General features: G+C 40.2%; 1 protein-coding gene across 6 annotated transcripts in view; it reads left to right on the forward strand.

The window, feature by feature from the left end:
• The window catches only part of lmo7a (LIM domain 7a), a 241,740-nt gene that overhangs the window by 211,571 nt on the left and 7,739 nt on the right, over window positions 1-22,430 (forward strand). For 4 of the 6 annotated variants that reach the window (XM_048532457.2, XM_059646495.1, XM_048532458.2 and 1 more), the window contains 11 exons: window positions 1,892-1,945; window positions 4,527-4,633; window positions 5,492-5,546; window positions 9,775-9,831; window positions 12,590-12,615; window positions 12,907-13,011; window positions 14,687-14,779; window positions 16,341-16,753; window positions 17,686-17,741; window positions 18,352-18,510; window positions 19,297-19,525. In XM_048532457.2, coding sequence (XP_048388414.1) covers window positions 1,892-1,945; window positions 4,527-4,633; window positions 5,492-5,546; window positions 9,775-9,831; window positions 12,590-12,615; window positions 12,907-13,011; window positions 14,687-14,779; window positions 16,341-16,753; window positions 17,686-17,741; window positions 18,352-18,510; window positions 19,297-19,525 — 1,354 coding nt within the window. The remainder of the gene's footprint in view (window positions 1-1,891; window positions 1,946-4,526; window positions 4,634-5,491; window positions 5,547-9,774; window positions 9,832-12,589; window positions 12,616-12,906; window positions 13,012-14,686; window positions 14,780-16,340; window positions 16,754-17,685; window positions 17,742-18,351; window positions 18,511-19,296; window positions 19,526-22,430) is intronic. The other 2 variants (XM_059646496.1, XM_059646497.1) reach the window with 1 other exon arrangement.

Genomic DNA, 22,430 nt, shown 5'->3' on the forward strand with positions numbered 1-22,430 from the left:
GGGTTCAAGCCAGTAAAGATGAGTTTAGGTGGGAGGTTAGGGAAGGGATAGGTCAGTCCAGAGAGGATGGATGGACGTGGGATGAGGCTAGTTGGTGGGAGATGGGGATGGAGCCCAAGGTGGGAGGAGGGGATATGTGGGAGGGAAGGATAGGTTAGGGAGGTGGGTACAAGCTGGGCTGGTTTTGGAATGCAGTGAGGGGAAGGGAGATTTTGAAGTCCACATTGATGCCATTGGGCTGTAGGGTTCCCAAGTGGAATATGAGGTGCTGTTCCTGTGACCTTCGGGTGGCATCGTTATGGACATGTTGTCTGAGGAATAGGAGGGGGACTTGAAAGTGTTCGCAACTGAGGTGCAGGTGTTTAATGCAAACTGAGCGTAGGTGTTCCACAAAGTGGTGCCCACGCCTCCATTTGGTTTCCCCAATGTAGAGGGGGCCACAACAGGAGCTCCCACCTACCTTCCTGCAAAAATGCCACCCACCATTCCTAATTCCTTCGCTGGATCTGTTCCCAGGATGAAGCATTCCACACCCAAAGATCTCAGATGTACCCGTTCTTCGACGACCACACACACACACACTCACACACACACTCACTCACACACACACTCACACACTCACACACTCACACACACACACACACACACACACACACACACACACACACACACACACACACACACACACACACACACACACACACACACACACACACACCAGAATCCCCCTCATCCTCAAAACCCACCCCACTAGCCTCCAGATCCAATGCATCATCCTCTCACATTTCTGCCATCTGCAATCCGACCCCACCTCCAAAGACATTTTTGCATGCCCACCCAAAGGGACCACTCTGTCTGTCTGGGACTCCCGTGTCCGCTCCACACTCCCCTCCCGCCCCGGCACGTTTTCCTGCAACCACAGGAAGTGCTGCGCCTGCCACCACACTACCCCCCCACCCCTGCCTCATCCCCATCCTGGGCCCCAAGAAGACTTTCCATATCAAGCAGATGCTCACCTGCACATCTGCCAATGTGGTATACTGTATCTGCTGTTCCCGTTGTGGCTTCCTCTACAACAGGGAAAACAAGCGGAGGCTTGGGGACTGCTTTGCGGAACACCCACGCTTGGTTCGCAATAAACAACTGCACCTCCCAGTCGCGAATCATTTCAACTCGCCCTCCCATTCCTCAGACGACATCTCCATAATGATGCCACCCAAAGGTTGGAGGAACAGCACCTCATATTCTGCTTGGGAACCCTGCAGGTCAATGTTATCGATGTGGACTTCACAAGCTTCAAAATCTCCCCTCCCCCTACCGTATCTCAAAACCAACCCCGTTTGTCCCTGCCTCCCTAACCTCTCTCTTTCCTCCCACCTTAGGCTCCACCCCCATCTCCTACCTACTAGCCTCATCCTGTCCCCTTGACCTGTCCGTCATCCCTGCACTGACCTATCCCTTCCCTAACTCCTCACCTAAACACACCTCTACTGGCTCGAACCCTGCCTCTTTGACCTGTCTGTCTCCTCTCCACCTATCTTCTCCTTTATCCATCTTCTTTCCGCCTCCTCCTCTCTCCCTCTTTGAGAACCCCCTACCCCTCCCCCATTTCTGAAGAAGAGTCTAGGCCCAAAACGTCAGCATTCCTGCTCCTCTGATGCTGTTTGGCCTGATGTGTTCATCCAGCTCTACACCTTTGTTATATCTAATATGTAAATATTTGTAAGTTTAAATAGAAGGTATTTTCTGTGCAGAAGCTGTTGACTTAGTCCAATTGGTTTATTTTTGGGGTTCATTAATGCTCCCTCCCTACTTCATCTAATCCTCTTAATGCAAAAATCTATATCTTTCTCTCTTATGTACTTACCTCGCTCCCACATAAATGTTTCAGTTGCTCCTTGTCGTAGCAACACCTACGTTCCGATCACTCGAAGGGAAAGAAGCTGTAAGTACTTCTAAAATTACAACAAAACTTATTTTTAATCATTTGTAGGCAAGTAGGTGACACATGGTGTCCTAAATGGGGTCTTGAACTGTTTGTAGTGGAAAAATAAATTGGTTTTTCATGCAACACTCGGCTTACGTTTTTATTTGATTGTTGTAATGAGGATTACAGTAGGCACTGCTTTGTTTTTTTTTTACAATAGTTTTTATAGTGGCTTCCCATCAAAGGTAATTATTTGCAGAAAGCTTTGGAACATCTGATGAAGTATGGCTGTTTATAACTGTTTGCACAGTATCTTTCCTTTCGCCTTTGCTTTGTATAAAATGTTCTCTTTGTGTTGCTCTCTTTCACATCTTTTCCATTTACTTTCTTATAATTTACACCAATTATATTGTTTCCAAGTGAATGGAGTTTCCACGGTGACAGTTGTGGTCGTGACAGTTGAGGAAAACTATTCCACTTCCCAGTCGCTTGTCCCCTATTTTAATGTTTAAATCTGTTAAGGATTTTGAACTGAATTTGTACTCAAAGTAGTTGCATGAGTATGAACAGAGTTCTGGAGTTTTCCCAGAGCCTCCAACCAGCATGCAACTCTTAATTTTAAACTCCTGGGGACACATGTCATTTAAAACAAAGCAAAGGTAAATTAAGAATGAAAACTAGTTCAAAATATAAAAACAGATAGCGAAGCTTATGTAAGTACATAAAAGGGAATTCAGTAGCTAAGGTGAATGTTGATCTCTTGGAGGATGAGACTGGAGAGTAGTTAATAGGAAACCAAAATTTTGATTCCATTTTATAGAGGAGGACACTTGTACCATCCCACTAGTGACTGGTAATACAGAGGTTTTAGAAATGGAGGGATCTAAAATAAAAGTCATCACTGGACAAAAGTACTTAATAATCTATTGTGTTGGAAAGCAGCTTAAGTCTGCAGGGCTTGATGCCCCATACTCTAGTGTCTTACAAGAAGTGAAAGCAGGAATAGTGGATCCATTGGTTATAATATTCCAAAATTCCCCGGATATTTGAAAGTTTCCAGTAATTAGAAAAATGCTAATGTACCACCTTATTCAAAAAAGAGCGAGGTGGAAAAGTAAGAAGCTATGGACGTTTTAGGTTAATATGTTGTTGGGAAATTGATAGAATCTGTAATTCATTATTAAAGTTGTACAAATAAGACACTTGGAAGTTAGAAATAAAATCTCTCATTCGCTGAGGAGTAAATCATGTTTGACTAATTTGCTCGTGTTCTTTTGAAGATGCAACAGGAGTGTGGATAATAGGTGTTCTGTAGATGTCGTATATCTGGACTTGTAAAAGGCATTGGACAAGATGCTGCTCAAAAGGTTAATACAGAAGGGAAGATCACATGGGGTTAGGTGTAACTAATTTGAATGGATGGAGATTTGACTAACCAATACAAAGCAGTGAATCAGGATAAATGAACCTTTAAATGGCCAGCAAGGCATGACTAGTGGGGTGCCTCAGGGTTTGGTCCTTGGGGCCCTAACTCTTTGTAATCTGTATTAATGACTCGGCTACAGGCATAGAAAGTACTGGAGCCAAATTTGCAGATGCCACTAAAATAGTGGGAAAGTTAGTTGCAGTGAAGAAATAAATGTACAAATGGGTATGGATTTGGTAGTTGAAGTTTAACATAGATATGAGAGAGTTTCTCTATTTTGGCCAGAAAAAGCAAAATACCATAAATGTTGCTTTAGCGTAGAGGGGTCTGGTCGTCTTCATGCATGAGTCACAGAAAACTAGCATGCAGGAACAGCAGGTAATAACACAGCTAATAGAAATTTGGCATTTGTTGCTAAATGAATAGAGTATGAAAAGAAGGAAACATTTCTGCAACAGTACAAGGGATTACTGTACCTCACCTAGAGTATTATAGTCCCTTTGCTTGAGGACAGATGTAGTTGTATTCAAGGCATTTCAGAGGAGATTCATGAGATTGTTTCTAGAGATAAAGGTCATACTTATGAAGAAAGATTGAGCAGTTTAGACTTGTTCTTCTAAACTCCAGAAAGGAGTAGAGGAGGTCTAATTGGCACATATAATATGCTAAGCGGATTGACAAAATAGATGTAGAAAAGTTGTTTTCTTGAGAGGCAACCTAGAATGAGAGATCATAGTTTTAGGATAAGGGGTAGCAGATTTGGAACACATGAGAAGTTACTTTACCCAAAGGAATTTACTACCACAGAGTGCGGTGGATGTAGGAACATGTAAGAAGGAGATGCAGATTTTTAATTAGTGATGAGTTGATGGGTTTTGGAAAGCAAGCAGGAAATTGGAGTTACGGCTGAAATAGTATCAGCCATGATTGTATCAAATGGCAAAGCAGCTTCGATGGACTGAAATTCCCACTCCTGATCCTAATGCTTGAGTTCTTACCAAACTTGCCTCATGTTTTCTTTCCGTTTTTATGTTCTGACTGTGTTTCAATAGTTTTCTATTTGTGACTTGTCCTACATGGCCATGTTCTGGAGACTCTGACTTAGTTTTATTAAAAAAGATAAGGCAATCATTCTGACCAGCCTGACTCCCAAAAACACCTCATATATTCTAGGTATAAGTGAGACAGAATATGCTAACTTCAATGAGCCTACTAGATGGGACGATGCTGGACTGATCACTGTGACCAACAAGAGCCAATCCTTGAATCGATCGATGGAGGTAGGATTTCATACATGGTTTTTTCACAGTTAAAGGCAGTTGCAGTGGTTACTAAGCTTGACGAACTAGTTATTGTAGCAAATAAATTTTTACAATGTAGTTGTTTTAAGCATCCAAATATATTGTATTTCATACCATCTAGCTGAAGAGTAATGTTGCAACTGTTAAGTACCTTGATGATGAGAGTTTTTGAGTAAAGTGAGCATAATTAGATAGAAGGGCACATTGTGTATTGCCTGGCTGTGAGTCCTATTGCCAGAGTTGCTCAGTAGGACCAGGGAATGAAGGGGAATGCAAAATTACATTCGACCAAAAGCATGTTGGGAAGGAAACCTTCCTAAGTAGATGCAGCAAGCAAATGATTATTTTGTCTTTGGTGCACCATGCATTTTTTTATTTTTGTGCAAATACAAAAAATGGTGGCTCGGACAAAGAATAGTAGTGATGACATATCGAAACTTGGGAATTTTTGTGCAGGAATAATTTTTGCCATATCAGCCTTTTTATTTATTTTCCAAGTTGGACAAGTTAGTGCAAAACTAACAATTTATTTAACTTTTAAGATGAAATTAGATAACCTTGTCTTGGATACTCTTGGTAATATTAACCTAACTATTGGAAGAAATAGGCGTGATCTTATGAAAATTTATTCTTGGAGAACTGTCCGTGTTGTTCGTATTGCCACTATTAAGCGCAATTCCCTAGCTGTGTGCTTAGCATTGAAAACTCTCTGCTCATCGTATGCAATGTTGGCATTAGCCTTTTGAACCGCTATAAGTGCTTGTTTTGGTTTTGATCCTTTATGATTAATATTTCAGGAAATTAATTGAGATGGGGTATTTTTGTGTTAATAAACAGGTTGACAAATCAAAAAGGGAACAGGAAAATTTGCTGGAGGATGAAAAGCCAAAAGGTAAAGTATTTTATACAAAATAGAATAGACTTGGTTCTTTTCCTTTGGGCTAGTTTTTATAATGGGCCCCTAAAGGACAAACGTAGCACTGGAGGTCAGTGTTTCTATTTGCTGAGTTCTTACTTCTCAGCAGAAGGTGGGATTGGAGGCTGGATTGCTAGCAGTTTGGCTTCCAAGGCCAGCATGCCAGCTTGCTGGTCCGTTCTTCCCTTGAGTCTATATTGATGAGGCTGTCTCCTGAGGGTGACGATGTATTCTACCTGTCAGTCACAGTGGCCAATTGAGCAGTTAGACTGCGAGCTGTTCACTGCCTTCAAATAGCATTTACATGTTCCAGATGGGGCTGGAGCTAGTGGATGAAACAATGAAGGCTTCCTAACAACAGGCCAGTCAGCTGTTGGTTTGAGGTATCGGTCTGGATGCCTTCCCATCCTGTAGAGTCACTCAAGGGCAGCAAGGACCGTAGCTGTGGTAGAAGACCACTCTGTACAGGGGCCTCCCCACTGCAATGACAACCCTGTTGCAATTTGATTTATTCATGCCTTCAAGAGGCATGTCAATCTTGAAGTGCCTTCATGGTCCAACGTCTACAACAACAGCACACACCAGCTCCATGGAGCTGCCAGCCGCTCATCAGAACCCTGTACAGTTCCACTGGCTGTTCCAGATGCTGAGCCAGTCTGCCGTCTTTAATTGGATAGGCCTTCCACGATGCAAACTCTTAAACTGGTTGCAAATCTTAGAAATCTTCTCCAGGGTCCTTCCACAGCCATCTTTTGGTTCCCAATCCAGAATTCCATCCTGTGTTTGGAATAGGACTTTAGAATTAAAATTCAGTGTCGTGTTTCTGGGCCACGTATGAGGGAGTCACATATTCGGGGAAATACCAAGTTTATTCCATTAAAACATAGGAGCAAGAATTGCTTGAACGTGAGGTGTATTAACATTCAAACCAGCTGTGTTTTTTGCATTGGTTCAGATGTGTTTGACAGCATTTGAGGAATTGTTTAGCTATTAACATAACCGTTGTGGCAAGCCTCGCAGTTGAAGACTAGTAGACAGTTCCTTGTTTACGGTCTCATTCGCAGGATAAGGAGTCGATTATTTTCATGGAGTGTTGCAAAGTTTTCAAATCCTCTGTCCCAGAGGACTGTAAATTTTCAGTCATTGTACATGTTCAAGTCAGAGATTTAATAAATCTTTTCCTCCCTTTCAAAATTGAGGGACACAGAGATGGCCAGGAAAGTGGACTAGAGTTTTAAAAAGTTCTGTGTGAATAAATCTTTTAAAATGAGTTCTAAATACTTATATATGATGATTCTGGAGGCACTCTCAAATTGTTGCAACATTTTTTTGGATTCTATTGGTAGATTCCAAAATCTCCACATTTTGTAACCAAAGCATCTTTCCCATTCGTATATAAAATTTTGTAGTACAACTATTTAATTATCTGAACTCCACTTAGACAACTTTAAAATAAATTGTAATTTCCTTTTGCTTTAAATTTAAAGCTTGTTACATTGATTTCGCTTCATGTTGCTTCAGAATGTCAATGAGTATAACCCTTAAATACAGTTTGAATTTTCTTTTAGTGTCTAATCCATCTTTGGAGAGCTCTGTCAAGTGTTATCACTTGATGTTTTTACGTGCAACTGCAGAACCATTATATATTCTCAGGCAATGATTCAAAAACTGGCCTCTACCTTAATATTTTTCCACTTAAGATGCTGGTACAAGTATTGAGCTTTCAGTCCTGTTTTAGGGGCTAAAATTCTACTTGTGTGGTCCAAAGAGATGTACTGAAAGTCTCAGCTGGGAGTAATACTGTTGTGTGGGTGTATTGAGTAAAGGCACTTGAAGCTATCTTCAAAAGGCATCCTGCCATTGAATGACAAAATGTAGTCAAAACAATTCTTTCAAAAAAAATCAAACACATCACTGGTGTGGTATCAAAGGAATGTGCAGCCAGTTTGTGCTCCTGTCATCGTGTAATTTTGAGGTCACACCTAGATTAATTTCTGTACGGTGTAAACTGTTCATATTATCTTTGATCTCTTTCCACACTGAAATGTTTTGATTGACTGTAAGCAGTTGGTACTGGAAATGGTTAAATTGACAGTAGTTATTACGAATGCTTTACTCAGTATTCTTTATTGAACCAAACTTCAGTTTCGAAATTTAGTTATTACTAATGCTTTACTCAGTATTCTTTATTGAACCAAACTTCAGTTTCGAAATTTATTTGACACACATCTGTATAGGGCCTTGGTACAAATTGTGTGTCAGTTTCACTCTGAATCTGACATTAAAGGGCTTTCCTGGTCCCACCCACCTGTAACAGCTTCTCATCAAACTTTTTTTTTATTCATTAGTACATGGGATGCAGAGCTTGCAGGCAAAGCCAGCATTTATTGCAGATCGCAAATTGCCCCTAATTTGGGGGTGAGGCACCTCCTTGAGATTCAGCAGTCCATATGATGTAGGGAGCCCTGCTTTGCATGTTGGAAAGGAATGCCAGGATTTTGACCAGGTAACAGTGGAGGGATAACACTATAGCTCAAAGTCAGGATAGTGAGTGATTTGGAGGAAATCTTAGAAAAGTGGTAGAATTCCCATGTATTTGCTGTCTTTGTCCTTCTAGATGATAGAGTTTGCAGGTTGGGATGCTGCTGTTTAAAGAGCCATGATGAGTTATTGCAGTGATTCTTGTCACAGTGCAGCCACTGTGGATCATTGGTGGATTGAGTGAATGTTGAAGGTAGTAGATTGGCACCCTATCTGGCAGGTTACATTATCTCAGATGGTGTTGAACTTCCAATGTCGCTGGAAATATGTGCACCCTTCCAGGCAAATTGATAGTGTTCCATCACACACCTGACCTGCATCTTATAGGTGATGGGCAGGGAATCAAGATGTGATTTATAAGCTGCAGAATTCCTAGTCTCTGATCTGTAATTATATCCTTGATAATTAAATGGCTTGTCCAGTTCAGTTTCTGGTTGATTGTAACCCAGAAATGTTGATAGTGAGTGATTCATTGATGGTAATGTCACTGAACATCATGAAAAGATGGTTAGATTCTTCCTTGGATTTTGTCAGAGAAGGGACTGAGTTAGGCATAATTCATGGGTGGTATGGTGGCTTAGTGGTTAGCACAAGGTGGATTAGCTTGGAGGGGGGAGAAAAGCAGGGTTACAGACACAGGCTGGGTCAGGGTGAGCAATTCTTTGGAGGGTCAGTGTGGACTTGAGCTGAATGGCCTGATGCTATATTGTAAATATTCTATAAGATGGTCATTGCCTGGCACTTTTGTGGTGCAAATGTTACTTTGTCACACAAGTTTAGTTTTATAATAATCTAAATAAGTTAAATCTGCACTAGTCATGTTTAACCTTTAAAACAATCCAGTACTGAAGAACATGCATTACAGTGATAGATTTCAGGTTATGTCGATGAGGATCCCTCACTATCATTACTGATGGCAATAATTAGCTCTGTGATGAAGGAATGGGTTTTGTGGTTTAAACATTTGTTCTGTTCATATATTTCATGAGTTCTGTGAGGAATCTATGGTGTTTGGGAACTGGGCAAGCAGCTTTTGCGTTTCCAACCAGATATTGAGGAGTCGTCACGGAGACATGCTGATGGCAAAGCAGGAATTTTTTTAAAAATGGAGAAGTTCAGTTGATGGCTAGCGCAGTTCACCTCTTCTGTAGTAATGGGTAAATTGGTGCCATTTATGTCTCCACTTTAAGGCAACACTGTTCAAATATTAATGCTACATGACTTCAGTTGACTGTTCTCTTTCACAGCTTGAACATGAATGTTTGGTACATATCAACAGCTCAAATGTTTTTTTTCTGATGAAGTTGATGAGGGTTGGAAATATTACTTTATTTTCTCACACTTGGGGAGTAATAAAATCCTGGAACAGAGAGAGTAAGGTTCTAATTTTATCCATTTATGTTACTTTCGTAACAGTAATAGATGCTTATAGAATTTGCTATAAGTTCTGGTCATCAATATGATTTAAGGCTATTAAGGAAAGAAATAAAAACTGAAAGTGAGTTCCATGTTAGATTGAAGTTATTCTGTGGTTTTAAATTTTGTATTCTTCAAGGATATTCATTGCGGTAATGTATTAAAGTTTACCCTCATGGATACGTGTAAATTTGCTTAATGGCTGAAATAAATTTTGTAGTTAATACATTTTGTATTTTTGCTTTAGCGTTTGAGCCCCTTAGCCTGAGAAACTTTAAAAGGCGGTCCCAATTTTTTGAACAAGGTAAAACAATAATTAATGCCTATATGTTTTGTGGTGTTATCAACTGGGCTTCCAATTATGTCAGCTCTGTTTCAGTACTTGGGCAATTCCTCACTCTTGCTGTCTGTTTATCTGCTTCATAAAGCTTATGATTTTATAAATGCTTCTCTTTCTTTAGGCTCATCAGAGTTCTCTTGCAATTCGTTGGTCTATCTTTGTGGTAAAGGTTATGCATCATGTTTGACAGATGTTCTCATTTTGAAAGTGCAAAAAACAAGTTTCCAATTTCTAACCATTGTTGGATATATGGCAAACTAGTATTTGTTTTCTCTCATTTCATTGTGTGTAAATGCTTGATGCAAACATGCACAGCGTGCAACAATGCACAATTTGAAGCTGTACCGCCATTTTAAAGCACCACTTTACTTTGCAAATCTGTGTTCGAATTCAAACTGATTGTTGAGACAATTTGAAATTTAAACTGTTGCATTTGCTAAATGGATTTTGTTTGAGAAAAATATATTCTGCAGACCAGGTTTGCAAAAGTATACATTTACCACAACCTGCAAATGATGGTCCAGTCTTTTTTTAACATTTGTCCTTCCTTATTGTCTTCCTGCAACTTTGAAATGATTTGGCCCTTTGCGCCCTCTTTTCCTTTTCCTTGCAACATGATTTCCTTTGTGTATTTTTGGTGCCATAAGCATTAGAAACTTATGACACCAAACAAAAATGTGTTTGACAAAAAAAAGTATTAATGTGAGTACTGAAAATGATTAATATGAAATAGCATAAAATTCAGAGGTTGTCGTCTTTCAGTGGCTTTAATTTATATTCGGCTGTTCTTGTACTGTTACAGTTTGGGCTTTATCCCAATATCTTTGTTTTAAGCAACATGACAAAATTTCTGTAGTGGCTGAAATCTTGACTGAAATTTGCACCTGTTACTCATTGCTGTGGTTGCGTTTATCTCAAGCTTAACAATTAACTGGAGTGCTGTGCAAGGGAATATAGATTTAGAATTACACGCTTGATCATCTCAGACTCCTACCCATTAATGAACTTGTGCAAGCTGAATTTTTATCCCCTGAGATTTGTACACGGAGAATGACTGACAGAAGCAAAAACATGCATGAAGTTCAAGGCAGTTTATCAAAATTTTCTGATTTAGCTGTTTTAAACAGAAAATCTTGTGTTCTTGGCAAGCTTTTATAAGTTGCAGCCACTACTTTAAAGCCATAATCATAGTCCTAGTCATGGAGTAATTTGGGGCGGCACGGTGGCTCAGTGGTTAGCACTGCAGCCTCACAGCGCCAGGGACCGGGGTTCAATTCCAGCCTCGGGCGACTGTCTGTGTGGAGTTTGCACGTTCTCCCCATGTCTGCGTGGGTTTCCTCCGGGTGCTCCGGTTTCCTCCCACAGTCCAAAGATGTGCAGGCTCGGTGGATTTCCCATGCTAAATTGCCCATAGGGTTCAGGGGTGTGTGGGTTATAGAGGAATGGGTCTGGGCGGGATGCTTCAAGTGGCGGTGTGGACTTGTTGGGCTGAACGGCCTGTTTCCACACTGTAGGGAATCTAATCCAGTATGGAAACAGGCCCTTCAGTTCAACTTGTACTTGCTGACCACATATCCTTTACTAGTCTAGTCCCATTTGACAGCATTTGGGTCATAACCTGTCCAATTCATGGACACATCCAGATGCTTTTTAGATGTTGTAATTGTACCAGCCTCCTCCACCTCCTCTGGCAGCTCATTCCATACATGCACCACCCTCTGTGTGAAAATGTTGCCCCTCAGGCCCCCTTTTTAAATCGTTCCCCTCTCACTTTAAAACTATGCCCTTTAGTTTTGGGCTCCTCTACTCTGGGGGGGAAAAAGACCTTGGATATTCACCCTATCCATGCTCCCCATGATTTCATAAACTTGTATAAGGCCTCCACTCCAGGGGAAAATAACCCCAGCCAATTCAGCCTCTTCCAGACCTCAAACCCTCCAAACCTGACCACATCCTTGTCAATCTTTACTGAACCCTTTCAAGTTTCACAACATCTTTCCTATAGCAAGGAGACCAAAATTGTGTGCAGTATTCTAAAAGTGGCCTCACCTATGTCCTGTACAGCTGCAACGTGATGCCCCAACCCTTGCATCCTAGCAGTGGTACAAACAGTTGAAGAACATGAATGAATTGGTTGTAGGGAGAATTCAAAACTGGGGCAATTTCTAGGATGCATTTACCCTTCACCTTGGTTACTTTAACAATTTAATGTTATTTTCCAGTGATACCAATTATGAATTCCAGGGCAGTGGATCAATTTTTTTCTTCTCCTGTTAATCAGTAATGTAATTTTAACACCTGCCAAGCTTACTCAGCATTGAATTCAACTAGCAGCATTTTACGTGATATTAACAGCATTCCACTGGCCTGGGGGTGTACCTCACAGAGTGGAGGTTAAACCTCTCCTCGATTACTCTAATTAGTGGAGCAAATAAGGGAGGAGACCCAGCATTCATTCACAAATGTTGGATTTCACATACCAGTCAATGTCTTTGTTCTTGCAGCTGCTAAATGTCTTTGAGATGTCATTCAGTGTGTTGTAACATTACATTGTGTTGGTGCAAAGTTCAGTTTAAAAAAACAAGTAACATTTTTTGAGTCTGTAGTGACTTGTACTGATGCTGTTTTGAAAGAACTCCTATCGTTGTGAAGCAGTGCAGAGGAACAGCAGTAATTTTTGTGCTGTACATCAACTTATAAAATTCTCTTTGTTCTTCTACAGGGGGATCTGAATCTGCAATGAATGATGTAAGTAAAGTACAAATTCTTCCCTTGGATTTTGGTTTTGAAATATCACTCAGCTGCCATAAAATTACTGTTTCCAACTGTGCATTATTTGGTTCACTGAAGGGAGGCAATATTGCCTTTCGCATAAATTCCAGAATTGGAGACAAAACAAGATCATAATTAACGATCATTTCAGAATTCAGTCGACCACTTACCAAAACACTTGACATTGAAGAAAGTTGTTATCACTGTGTGTTATTAATAAATAAAAGTCAAAGTGTTACATGCTTTCTTCTTGCTGTGGTATGTTAGCTACAAATTCCATCAATTAGTGTTTCAAGTCGATGGTCTTGGAATCCTGAGGAGGAGAGAAAGCGCCAGGAAATATGGCAGAAAGAGCAGGACCGATTGTTACAGGTACATTGTGGCTAAAGTGCTAGCCGCATGGTGCTGAGGTGGTCTTGCGGATTTACTAATAAATGCTTTGCATGGATTTTAGTCCTTTTTAACGTAGAACCTTGTAACACCAGGCTAATGTGTCCATTCCATTATAGAGCTGCTTAACATATTTGTGCAAAGCGTGAATTAAAGCAGGATGCAAGCCATTGGGCAATCAAGACCTTTCTAAAAATCCAACTTAGAATTTTGTTGAAGTTTCTTTATTTGCTGATCCTATTTCTACCTGTGGAGAATGTGCATCTTAAATTTCTAATTCTCTACAGACCTTGAGTGTCAAGTATCCCCAGCTACCAGAGCAATCCACTTGTTCATAAGCTTCTACAAATGCCTTTTGAGACCAGTTCAGAGTGCGTGTGTGTGGTCTTCAGCCAGACCATTTCTCATGAGGACTTTCTCTTGTGCAGTATCGTGTCTCCATGATCAAGTGGCTGATCTGTGTATGGAAGATTTGAGATGCTTGTGTCCATGCACGTGAGGCTAAGGGTGCCACAATTTCAAGATTTAATTCCTTAATCAAGTTTGTCCAAATTTCTGCCTCCAGCCTCGGTCGAGTGACAGACAGAATAGCTGAATCTAATGCATTATCTTGTATTGTCAGCTGTCTGAGAATATTGTACTGTATGAGACTGGCATATTTGAGCTTTGTTTAGTCCCACGAATATAAAGCAAATTCAAATTCCAAATTCTTGCAACTTCAAATCATGAATTTCCCATTCACAGTAGCTTTTCAGTGAAACCTGCCAGCACTGTCAAATTAATACATTGCACATATGTTGAATGACTGCTCATTTGTGCATGACTTATACATTTTTAGATATGTGCACATTGATTATGATCAATGAAAAGTTCAATTTATTTGGCTATCAGAATATTTGTTTTATAATCCCCTTTTTTTTTAAGATTAAAATCTGTCTTGGTGACCAGTGGGCATGCACTGCATTTCGTATTGTTCCAGAATTAACTTGTATTGTCTAAACCATTTTCCCATCTTTGCCTTCTAAGGAGAACATAGCACTGCTCTGTCCTCACGCTGTAACCCTAATGCTAGCATATTGTCATAGAGCACTGGTTGTAAAAAGGGGATATGCATGAAGTAGAGCGGTGATGGCTTGAGTATTTTATTGTTATTGTGTAGTGGTAGTTCTTAGAACCCTTGCCAAACCTAGACTTGAGGCAAATGTTTTCATCTGAAATGATAGAACTCATTGCAGTGGGCACCATTGACCTTTTGTATGAAAAAAAGTTACAAAGTTCATTGAATCTGAATCACTTTCACAATGTTAATACCTGTGGTATAGTTTGAAGTTCTTCTATTTTAAATCGTGGATTTCATTTTTTTTTAGTGTAAATCATACAAAAGGTGCCAGTTTGTTAAATTTGGTAATGTGCAGGCTTCATGGTTTAAATAACTGTGAATTTTGGCAACTCCAGACTCTTAATTTTAAGTATTGTATTTCTGATCTGACCAATCAAAACCAGCATTCTGAAGATTGCATGGCAGGTTTAGTTTGATTCTAGTTTTGGCATTGGTAATTTGTTCTAGAAGCACTGATGGGGCAACACGAGCTTTCCTTTGCTTCAATGTGCAAATGCTTTCATTTACTTGATGGCTCTGATCATTTGGAACTTTTAGGAAAAATACCAACGTGAGCAGGAGAAACTACAGGAAGAGTGGAGAAAGGCTCAGAAAGAAGCTGAGCAAGAAGGCTCCAAGTACTATGAAGAGGTAATGACATTTACAGCACTAACTAAATGGATGGCAGGGTGATGAATGTAGACAGGGAGGAAGCAGGCTAGCACTCTCTGAAACAGTAATGAGTTTTATTTATTTTTAGTTATGGGGGACCAAAAGGAAACAACTTTCCTGGAGTGATAATTTTGATCTGGATGATGTATTCTGGGATTTTGCAGTTTCATGTCAAAATAGACTAATTAGATGTTCCTACAACAGATCAAAATTAAAATATTAGTATTTCCCTTTATAACTTCCGTTGCAAGCATTTTTTAATTGGTAACATTCTTTCTCTTACAAATGCTATTTCTTTTCCTAAAACTGAAAACTGTCAGTTGTTAAAAGGAGCTATTAGGCAGGACTACTTTTTACCTGATAACACTTAGATGTTTTCCTTGAATTGCCCAGAAAACAGAATGGGGAGCATTTTCTTCAATCATTTATTTTCCAAAGGCTAATGAAAGGCCATTTTATCCCCCTCTGTCATTTAGGACCTCCATGATTTTAAATGTTCATTCTTTTGACTGCATTTTATAAATAGAATGTTGCTTGTATTCCTCAGGGCAAAATGGCACGAAATACAAAACATGCATGGATGCTGTTGTTTTATCCGAAATTCATGCATGAATAAGTTATCCTCCTCAAGTCATGCAACTGCCATTTCATTTTCCGCGTGTTGAAAATGTGTTCAACTTTCAAAGTGCACACAGAAAGGAATTTCCCTTCTAAACTGTCGAGTACAGTTCAATGTGTCTTTTCAGCAAAATTCTTGTCATGTTTTGCTGCACCACATTCTACTGTGGCCAGCCCCAGTTGGGTCAATGACAGTGCAGTGTTTACAGACATAGCTGGATAATAGTCTCTAATTTAGTGTCTCTTTTTTTTTTAAATGTATACAGTGGTTGTGCATTATTCCCAATAATCAAACTCTCACATCAGTAGCTTCATACTCTTTTGACTTTAATTGGTTCTGAATTCTGAGTCACGTTTGAAACTCAGTATGGCCTTCTCGTATTAACAAAAAGTGAGTTAATTAATTACTACCTGTAACTACATAAGATTCCTAGTTTAATCCACATTACCAATACGAATTGCCCCAAAGGAACTGTTGGGAGAACTGCATTTGGCGTCACTATTCTAATGTTGGATTCAAGCAGGGTAGGATGTGAGCCCTTGCTTTTTGTTTCTGATTGCTAGTCAGTAAGTTGTACCAGAAGGAATACGCTGGGATTGCAGATGTTGCTGAACATTTCACAAACCAGTAGCCTCTTGTAGTGGGCTGCTATTCCGGTTGAGGAAAGGCCACTTGAATGAGTTAATGGAGAATCTGTTCACTGCAGAGGCATCCAACACATCCTTAAAAAGGTTGTGGTGAATAGAGAAAGGCAGTGGTGACAGTGAGGAGGCTATGGAGGGAAAAGAAGATGAGTTAAATACTTTGGGAGTAAGCGCTTAATTTTTTTTAATTTCCCCTTCTCACTCTACGTATTTCTTAGTAAAGGTGTATTCAAGTATCTTCTGTCTTGTTAAATTAATTAACTTTAAACTTTAACAGGAGCGCAGGATGCTACAGGAAACAAGCACTCCGCAATCCCCATCAAATACTGTGGATGGGCCTGTAGAGTTCAAGCCCCAGTATACTTCTCGAAACTGGATTACATCATGGAATAACCAGGAATCTGAGGACGAATCACAGGAACTGGGAGACGTAGAGGATTGGCACAGAAGTGATGATGACGAGGCAAGGCAGCGAGAGGAATTACGGTTACAAGAAGAAAGAAGGCGTCAAGAAGAAGCAGCAGATTGCCTTGAGCAGGAGAGAAAACTGCACGAGAAAGAACGTGAACGGCAAGAACAATGGCATCGTGAGCAAGAACGACTTAAAGAAGAGAAGAGGCAGAGGCAACACGCAGAACAAAGGACCTGGTTAGCAGAAACTGAAAGAACAGAGGAATATCAGCCCCAGTGGTAAGATTTTGAACCAACTGTTTTACTGTGTTAGCTTTCAGTGCCAGATGTTTGGAACTCCATTCCCAACAAGCTGTAATGCATTTTAAAGGGATTATATCCCACATATTAGTAATTGATTTATTAATTTAAGAGAACCAGAAACATGAACAAATTCAAGTGAAGTTGTGTAAAAGCAACCAGACATGAAATAATATACAACAAATTGCAGATGCTGGAAGTCTGAAACAAAGCCAGAAATTGCTGGAGAATGTAGCGGGTCTGGCAGCATCTGTGGAGAGAAAAGAGAGTTAACATTTCATGTCTTGTGACCCTCCTTCAGAAATTATGCAGCATGTCGGGGGGAAGAGTGGCATTTATCTTGATGATGACTAGGTGTGGCGAATGGAAAAGGAGTGAGCTGGGAAGTGGAGCCAGGCCCCAGAGAAAGGGGAGAGAAAAAGGATTGTCATTAAGGCAGGGAAGAAAAGTTAGATGAGTAATAATGTGGATTGAGTGGATGAAAATGTTTTGGCTGTGCTGAAAGTAACCTGATGACCAGAGCTGGAGTGTTTTTGAATAAAGGACATGGTATATGGGGTTCAGGTCTCCAACTATCAGCTTACTATGTTCCCCCAGCCGCATCTCTCAAATTGTGGTACAACTATGTTGAAATTTCCATGAGCTGTCTAATAGATTTTGTTAACTGAGTTTCTGTAGTTTTTTTTTAATGAGGAAGGGGTGCAATGGTAATTATCCTGGGGAGCTTCACCGTTTATAAGAGGGCAGAAAATTTGTTCTCAAATTTGTTCCAATGAGTTTTTTGTTAGCAATCAGAATCATTCAGATTTGTTGCGATATGCTGTTCTGTCTGAATCTGGTTTTAAGAAATGAATGGTATATTTTCTCCCGCTTGGTGTACTAACCAGCCTGCAATGCTGTTATGGTTATAGGGCAAAGTCCAAGTCTACCTCTGACCTTGATGAGCGTATGCCTGCCCAGGGACATGGTGAGTTTCTTTGTCCTGAGTGTTTCAACTTGGGAATTAAAACAAATTTGAATTTTCTTTAGCTACCTACTTGAACCAGCCAGTGGCTGAATCTTCAATTAATGGAGAATATTTTAGCTTCAGTTATTCCATAAAAACCAAGTTGTGTAGCAAAGTACTTGATGAAATGTGTTTTCCTCCTAATTGCAAGGGGTCAATTATTTCTCAGTATCCCTTTGACATTTGTAAAATAAATTGAATGCAATGCAACTTAAATTTGAAATGTTCCACGTAATAAACACTAGCCTGATGCAAACATCATTATTGGAGAGCAAAGTCATTCCTCATTTGTTTCAGCATGAGGTTGCTTTCTGATTTAAGGTATGTCACAATAGCACCAAAACTATGCAGCTCAAAGGAAATGACTGGAATTAGTGTGTGTGTGTGTGTGTGTGTGTGTTTGTCCGTGTAAGTGCATGTGTGTGCATAATGATAGTTGGGAGCAGAAATTTGACACAATTTGATAATTTCTTGACTTTTGCCTTTTAACCTTCTATTTAAACACTTTTAAAACGTTATCCTTGCATGAGTGCTAATGGCCTGCTGTATGCATATTTGAACGTGTATTTAGATGTAGGTGTGAAACCAGTGGGTGGTGTGGCCCAGTGGCTGCTTGAGGAAGAAAATCTCCGCAGGCGACATGGGAAGACACAGGAAGCTACACGTGTTGAATTGGAAACTGAGAGGCTGAAAATCCTTAATCAGATGAAATATGCTGACCCAGAGAGAGGTGGGGAATACGCCCTCTGATCAGCAGCCAACCTATACCCTAATTTCTCTTTGTCACTCCAATGATCGAGCTAATTAGCACATTTTCAGCTGCATTTTGAGCAACTGTTTCCATTTTAAAGCAATTTGTTTTTCCTCTTGAGAGAGACCCTCTGCTCAAATTAAAAATGCTCAAGTTAATCATCATTGTCGCTTGCTAATTGTACATGTTTTCCCTTGATGTGCATGAGTATGCTGAAAGGGCTGACGCAGCTCTGTGCTGAATTTTGGATGGCCACTGTTTTAATGCTGAATGTACTATTTGTTCATTGTGGTTGGCTGATCTCTCTTAACAATAACAGTCTTAATTTATTTTTCCCAAGTATGATTACAATCTACTAATGAAAAAGACCATTCTAAATCAATTTGGTGCTTGAATTAGTTATTCTTGGCTATGCTGATTTTAAAAATTGTAATATCTTGCAATGACACGCTGCTTATTAAGTTCATAAAGAATGCTTTCCATTGATTCAGATGATATTTGCTGATGACATAGTTATGTTGGAGAAAATGCTCTGCCAATTCATCAACAGAATTACGGAAATGTATTTCAGTACTGATATGATGTACTTGAGTTTGTTTAATTCCCCCATTTCAGTAGAGTGTTACTTGCAATTGCAAGAACCCCATCTTAATGGTGTTCATTTAAAAGCCATCAGCTGGGATAAGCTCTTCCTGGTAATTGAGGTGGATTGAAGGGCAGTGGAAAATCATTTAGACCCTTAAAGATTTTTGGTTTGGTTGTTAGGTGATGTGAAGAGCAAAGCCCCAGACAACTCGTGGATTAAGAGTGAAATGCGATCAAAATCTTCACAACAAAAAGAGCCACCACTCTCGTACGCTGAACAAGAACGACAGAAAATCCTACTGGAAATGCGGAGAAAGACCCAGCTCCTGAATGACAATAGCTGGATTAGGCAGCGTAGTGCCAGTGTTGCGACTAAGACTGCACCTAGCAATTATGGATCAATGAGAAGGTAATAACGGTAAAAAAGTCACAGATGTAGTCTTCAATCTGTCGCCCAGTCTATGAATTAACATCCTAATTGTGTGTTGCTCTAGCCTTCCGCAAAATGTTAGGTCTCATTGCTATCCCTATTGTCACAGTTTGTTTTTGTCAACTTATCCATTTGATAACTATGAACTAGTCCATGTGCCTCTGAGGCAGGTGGACTCTGAGCCCAAGTTCTCTTCATACTTGTAAACAAAGTTTCCATCCTTTGATCACCCCTTTCCTCTTGTCGCATAATTTAGTGTTTCTTTGCTTGTATAGAATCCCCTACAACGTGGAAGCAGGCCATTCTGCCCATCAAGCCCACACCGACCCTCCGAACAGAAACTGCACTTTAAATAAACTCCTGGATTACAAATGCCTATGACTTTGCAGACTCAAACTGCCAGCCAGCACTAATCGTTATCTATAAAATCAAATTGTTTGGAAAAATGTCAGGAATGCATTGCTTTAAAATGAAAAATATTAAGTTTGTGCCCACTGGTCTTATCACTTTCTACTTGCTAATGTAATGGGAAAAATCAGCACGTGGAATAAGTGTGATATATGACCCAAAAAGATCAAGGTAAATGCCATGAGACTTTTTGGGAAAGTCTTTTGCTATAATGCATCAGATACTAATATAATGATGATGATACCAGATTATATTGGAAATGTGGTATAGGCTACCGGCTATTAGATAATTTTATTGAACATTAAGCAGGTAAAAGAACCTTTAGAAGAACAACCAACGACGTTTCCCCTGCATTAAATTTCAACATTAATCTCACCCTTCAAACACAGATAATTGCATCTTTCATGGCTGTGTAATATCTTCAAGCCATCTGGCTCTCACACTCTGCTTGTTGCGCTAATTCCTGTTGAAATAATCTCAGTGCCTTTTGAAGCGATCAGGAAACTTTAAAGCATTTTCTTTTCCTCATAATGGCATTTAGATCATCAGTCCTTCACAGGATTCAATAACAAAACAGTGTTTTAAAACTGCAATGCAGCTGCCAAATGAACATGGAGTATAAATGGTCCCACAGGATGTTTGTAATTGGATGGAATAGCTTAAACTAACATACCGGACACTTTGATCTGTGAAACAGTGCCCCTGCCAAGAATAAATGGTAGCAATTAATGATTGGCAAATCCAAGGTTGGTAATTTAATCCCACGTACATTCCATGTTGACAGAAATAAATTCGAGCAATGGTCACTTTTTTGGGCTATATTGCCCTCTCACCACCCCAAACCTCGTCCAAGTGCAAGACATTCACATTTCCAAATATCATGAAGTTCTCATGCCCTACTGCCAGGTGAAAATGACTTGATTAGATACATAAACACAGGTTATTTCTTACTTATGGGATGGGCAAGCAGGATTTTGAATAATAAACTGTTTCAAGCAACAAAGTCCAAGTCTTTAAAAGTAAAGTACTGTGGATGATGGGCATCTTTTTAAAAAAAAACTAAGTTCTGAAGAAATACAGCAGTGTCTGTGGGGAAAGAGTTAATATTTCATGTAAAATATACCTTCTTTGAACAGAAGGAGGCTGAAAAGTAATGATTTTTATGCAGTTGACGAGGTGGAGAGCAGGGGTGGGGGGGTGCAAGTAGAACGTGTGTGTGTGTGTGTGTGTGTGTGTGTGTGTGTGTGTGTGTGTGTGTGTGTGTGTGTGTGTGTGTGTGAGAGAGAGAGAGATAGCAAGACCTACAGATCCTGGTGTCAGGCAGCATCAGATGAGTTGGGATGTCAGTATTTCAAGTTGGGACCCTTCAGCACTAGGGAGGGGAAAGGGAGCTTGGAAGTAAATAAAGGAAGGAGGATGGCGCTCGGGGAAGTTAGGTGGGATGGTTGTAGTTGGGTGCAGGCCAGGGGTTGTGGATAGAGATTATGAAAAGGGTGGGGTGGACATGTGAAGAAAGATGAAGAATAGATAGTGTCAGGTCAAGGAGATGGGGATGAGAGGGAGGATGGGACATGGGATGAGGCAAGGGGTGGGGAGATTTTTAAAACTGGCATATTCCATATTTAGGCCATCAGGCTGGAGACTCCCAAGGTGGAATATGAGGTGCTACTCCTCCAGTTTGCGGAAGGTGTCATTTTGACACTGGAGGAGGCCCAGGATTGATATGTCACCCAGGGAGTGGCAGGGGGAGTTAAAATTTCGCAATTGAAAGGTGCTGTTAATTATAAAGTACAGCGTGCAGATGCTCCTCAAATCGGTCAAGTGAGTCTACCCTTGGTCTCATTGATGTAGAGGAGACCACATCGGACGAGGCAAGTGTTACACTTTCTCCAATTGCATGGGAGGGTGGATTGGTGGCAGTGACAAGCTATTGGGAGTGAAGGAGGGCTTTGTGAAGGGAACAGTCCCTGCAGAATGCTGACAGAATGGGGGGGTTGTGGGGAGGATGTGTTTGGATGTGGCTTCCTGCTGGAAATGGAGTAAAGTGCAAACACAAGTCCAAGTGAAGCTCTGCTTGAGAAGATAAAAATAGCAAAGCTGCCTCTTGCTACATTTTTAACTGTTGTAGATGCAGGATATACTAATCACTGATTTGATGGAGGCTCCTCAGGTGAAGGTCCTTGCGTTGATGTGAACTATTCTTCCCCACTACCAATGCCAGTTGGACAAGGTGAATGTATTTGGGAGCAAGTGGAGAGGGCCAGGCCTAATTAATTAATCATCTCAAGATTGGTGAAAGTTTGCAGATCTCAATTCTCTGCATATTATCCATGTCCTTTGATATTTTCTAAAACTTGTTATCGGTTTTTGCAATCATGTTTGCTGATTTAGGACAATGGAAGCATTCTGTACCAGATTACACATCACTATGCAACCCAGAAACATTGAACAGTTATATAACAATTACTCTTATTTC

Source organism: Stegostoma tigrinum, chromosome 6 (assembly GCF_030684315.1).
Source record: "Stegostoma tigrinum isolate sSteTig4 chromosome 6, sSteTig4.hap1, whole genome shotgun sequence".
In the NCBI taxonomy this organism is placed as follows: domain Eukaryota; kingdom Metazoa; phylum Chordata; class Chondrichthyes; order Orectolobiformes; family Stegostomatidae; genus Stegostoma; species Stegostoma tigrinum.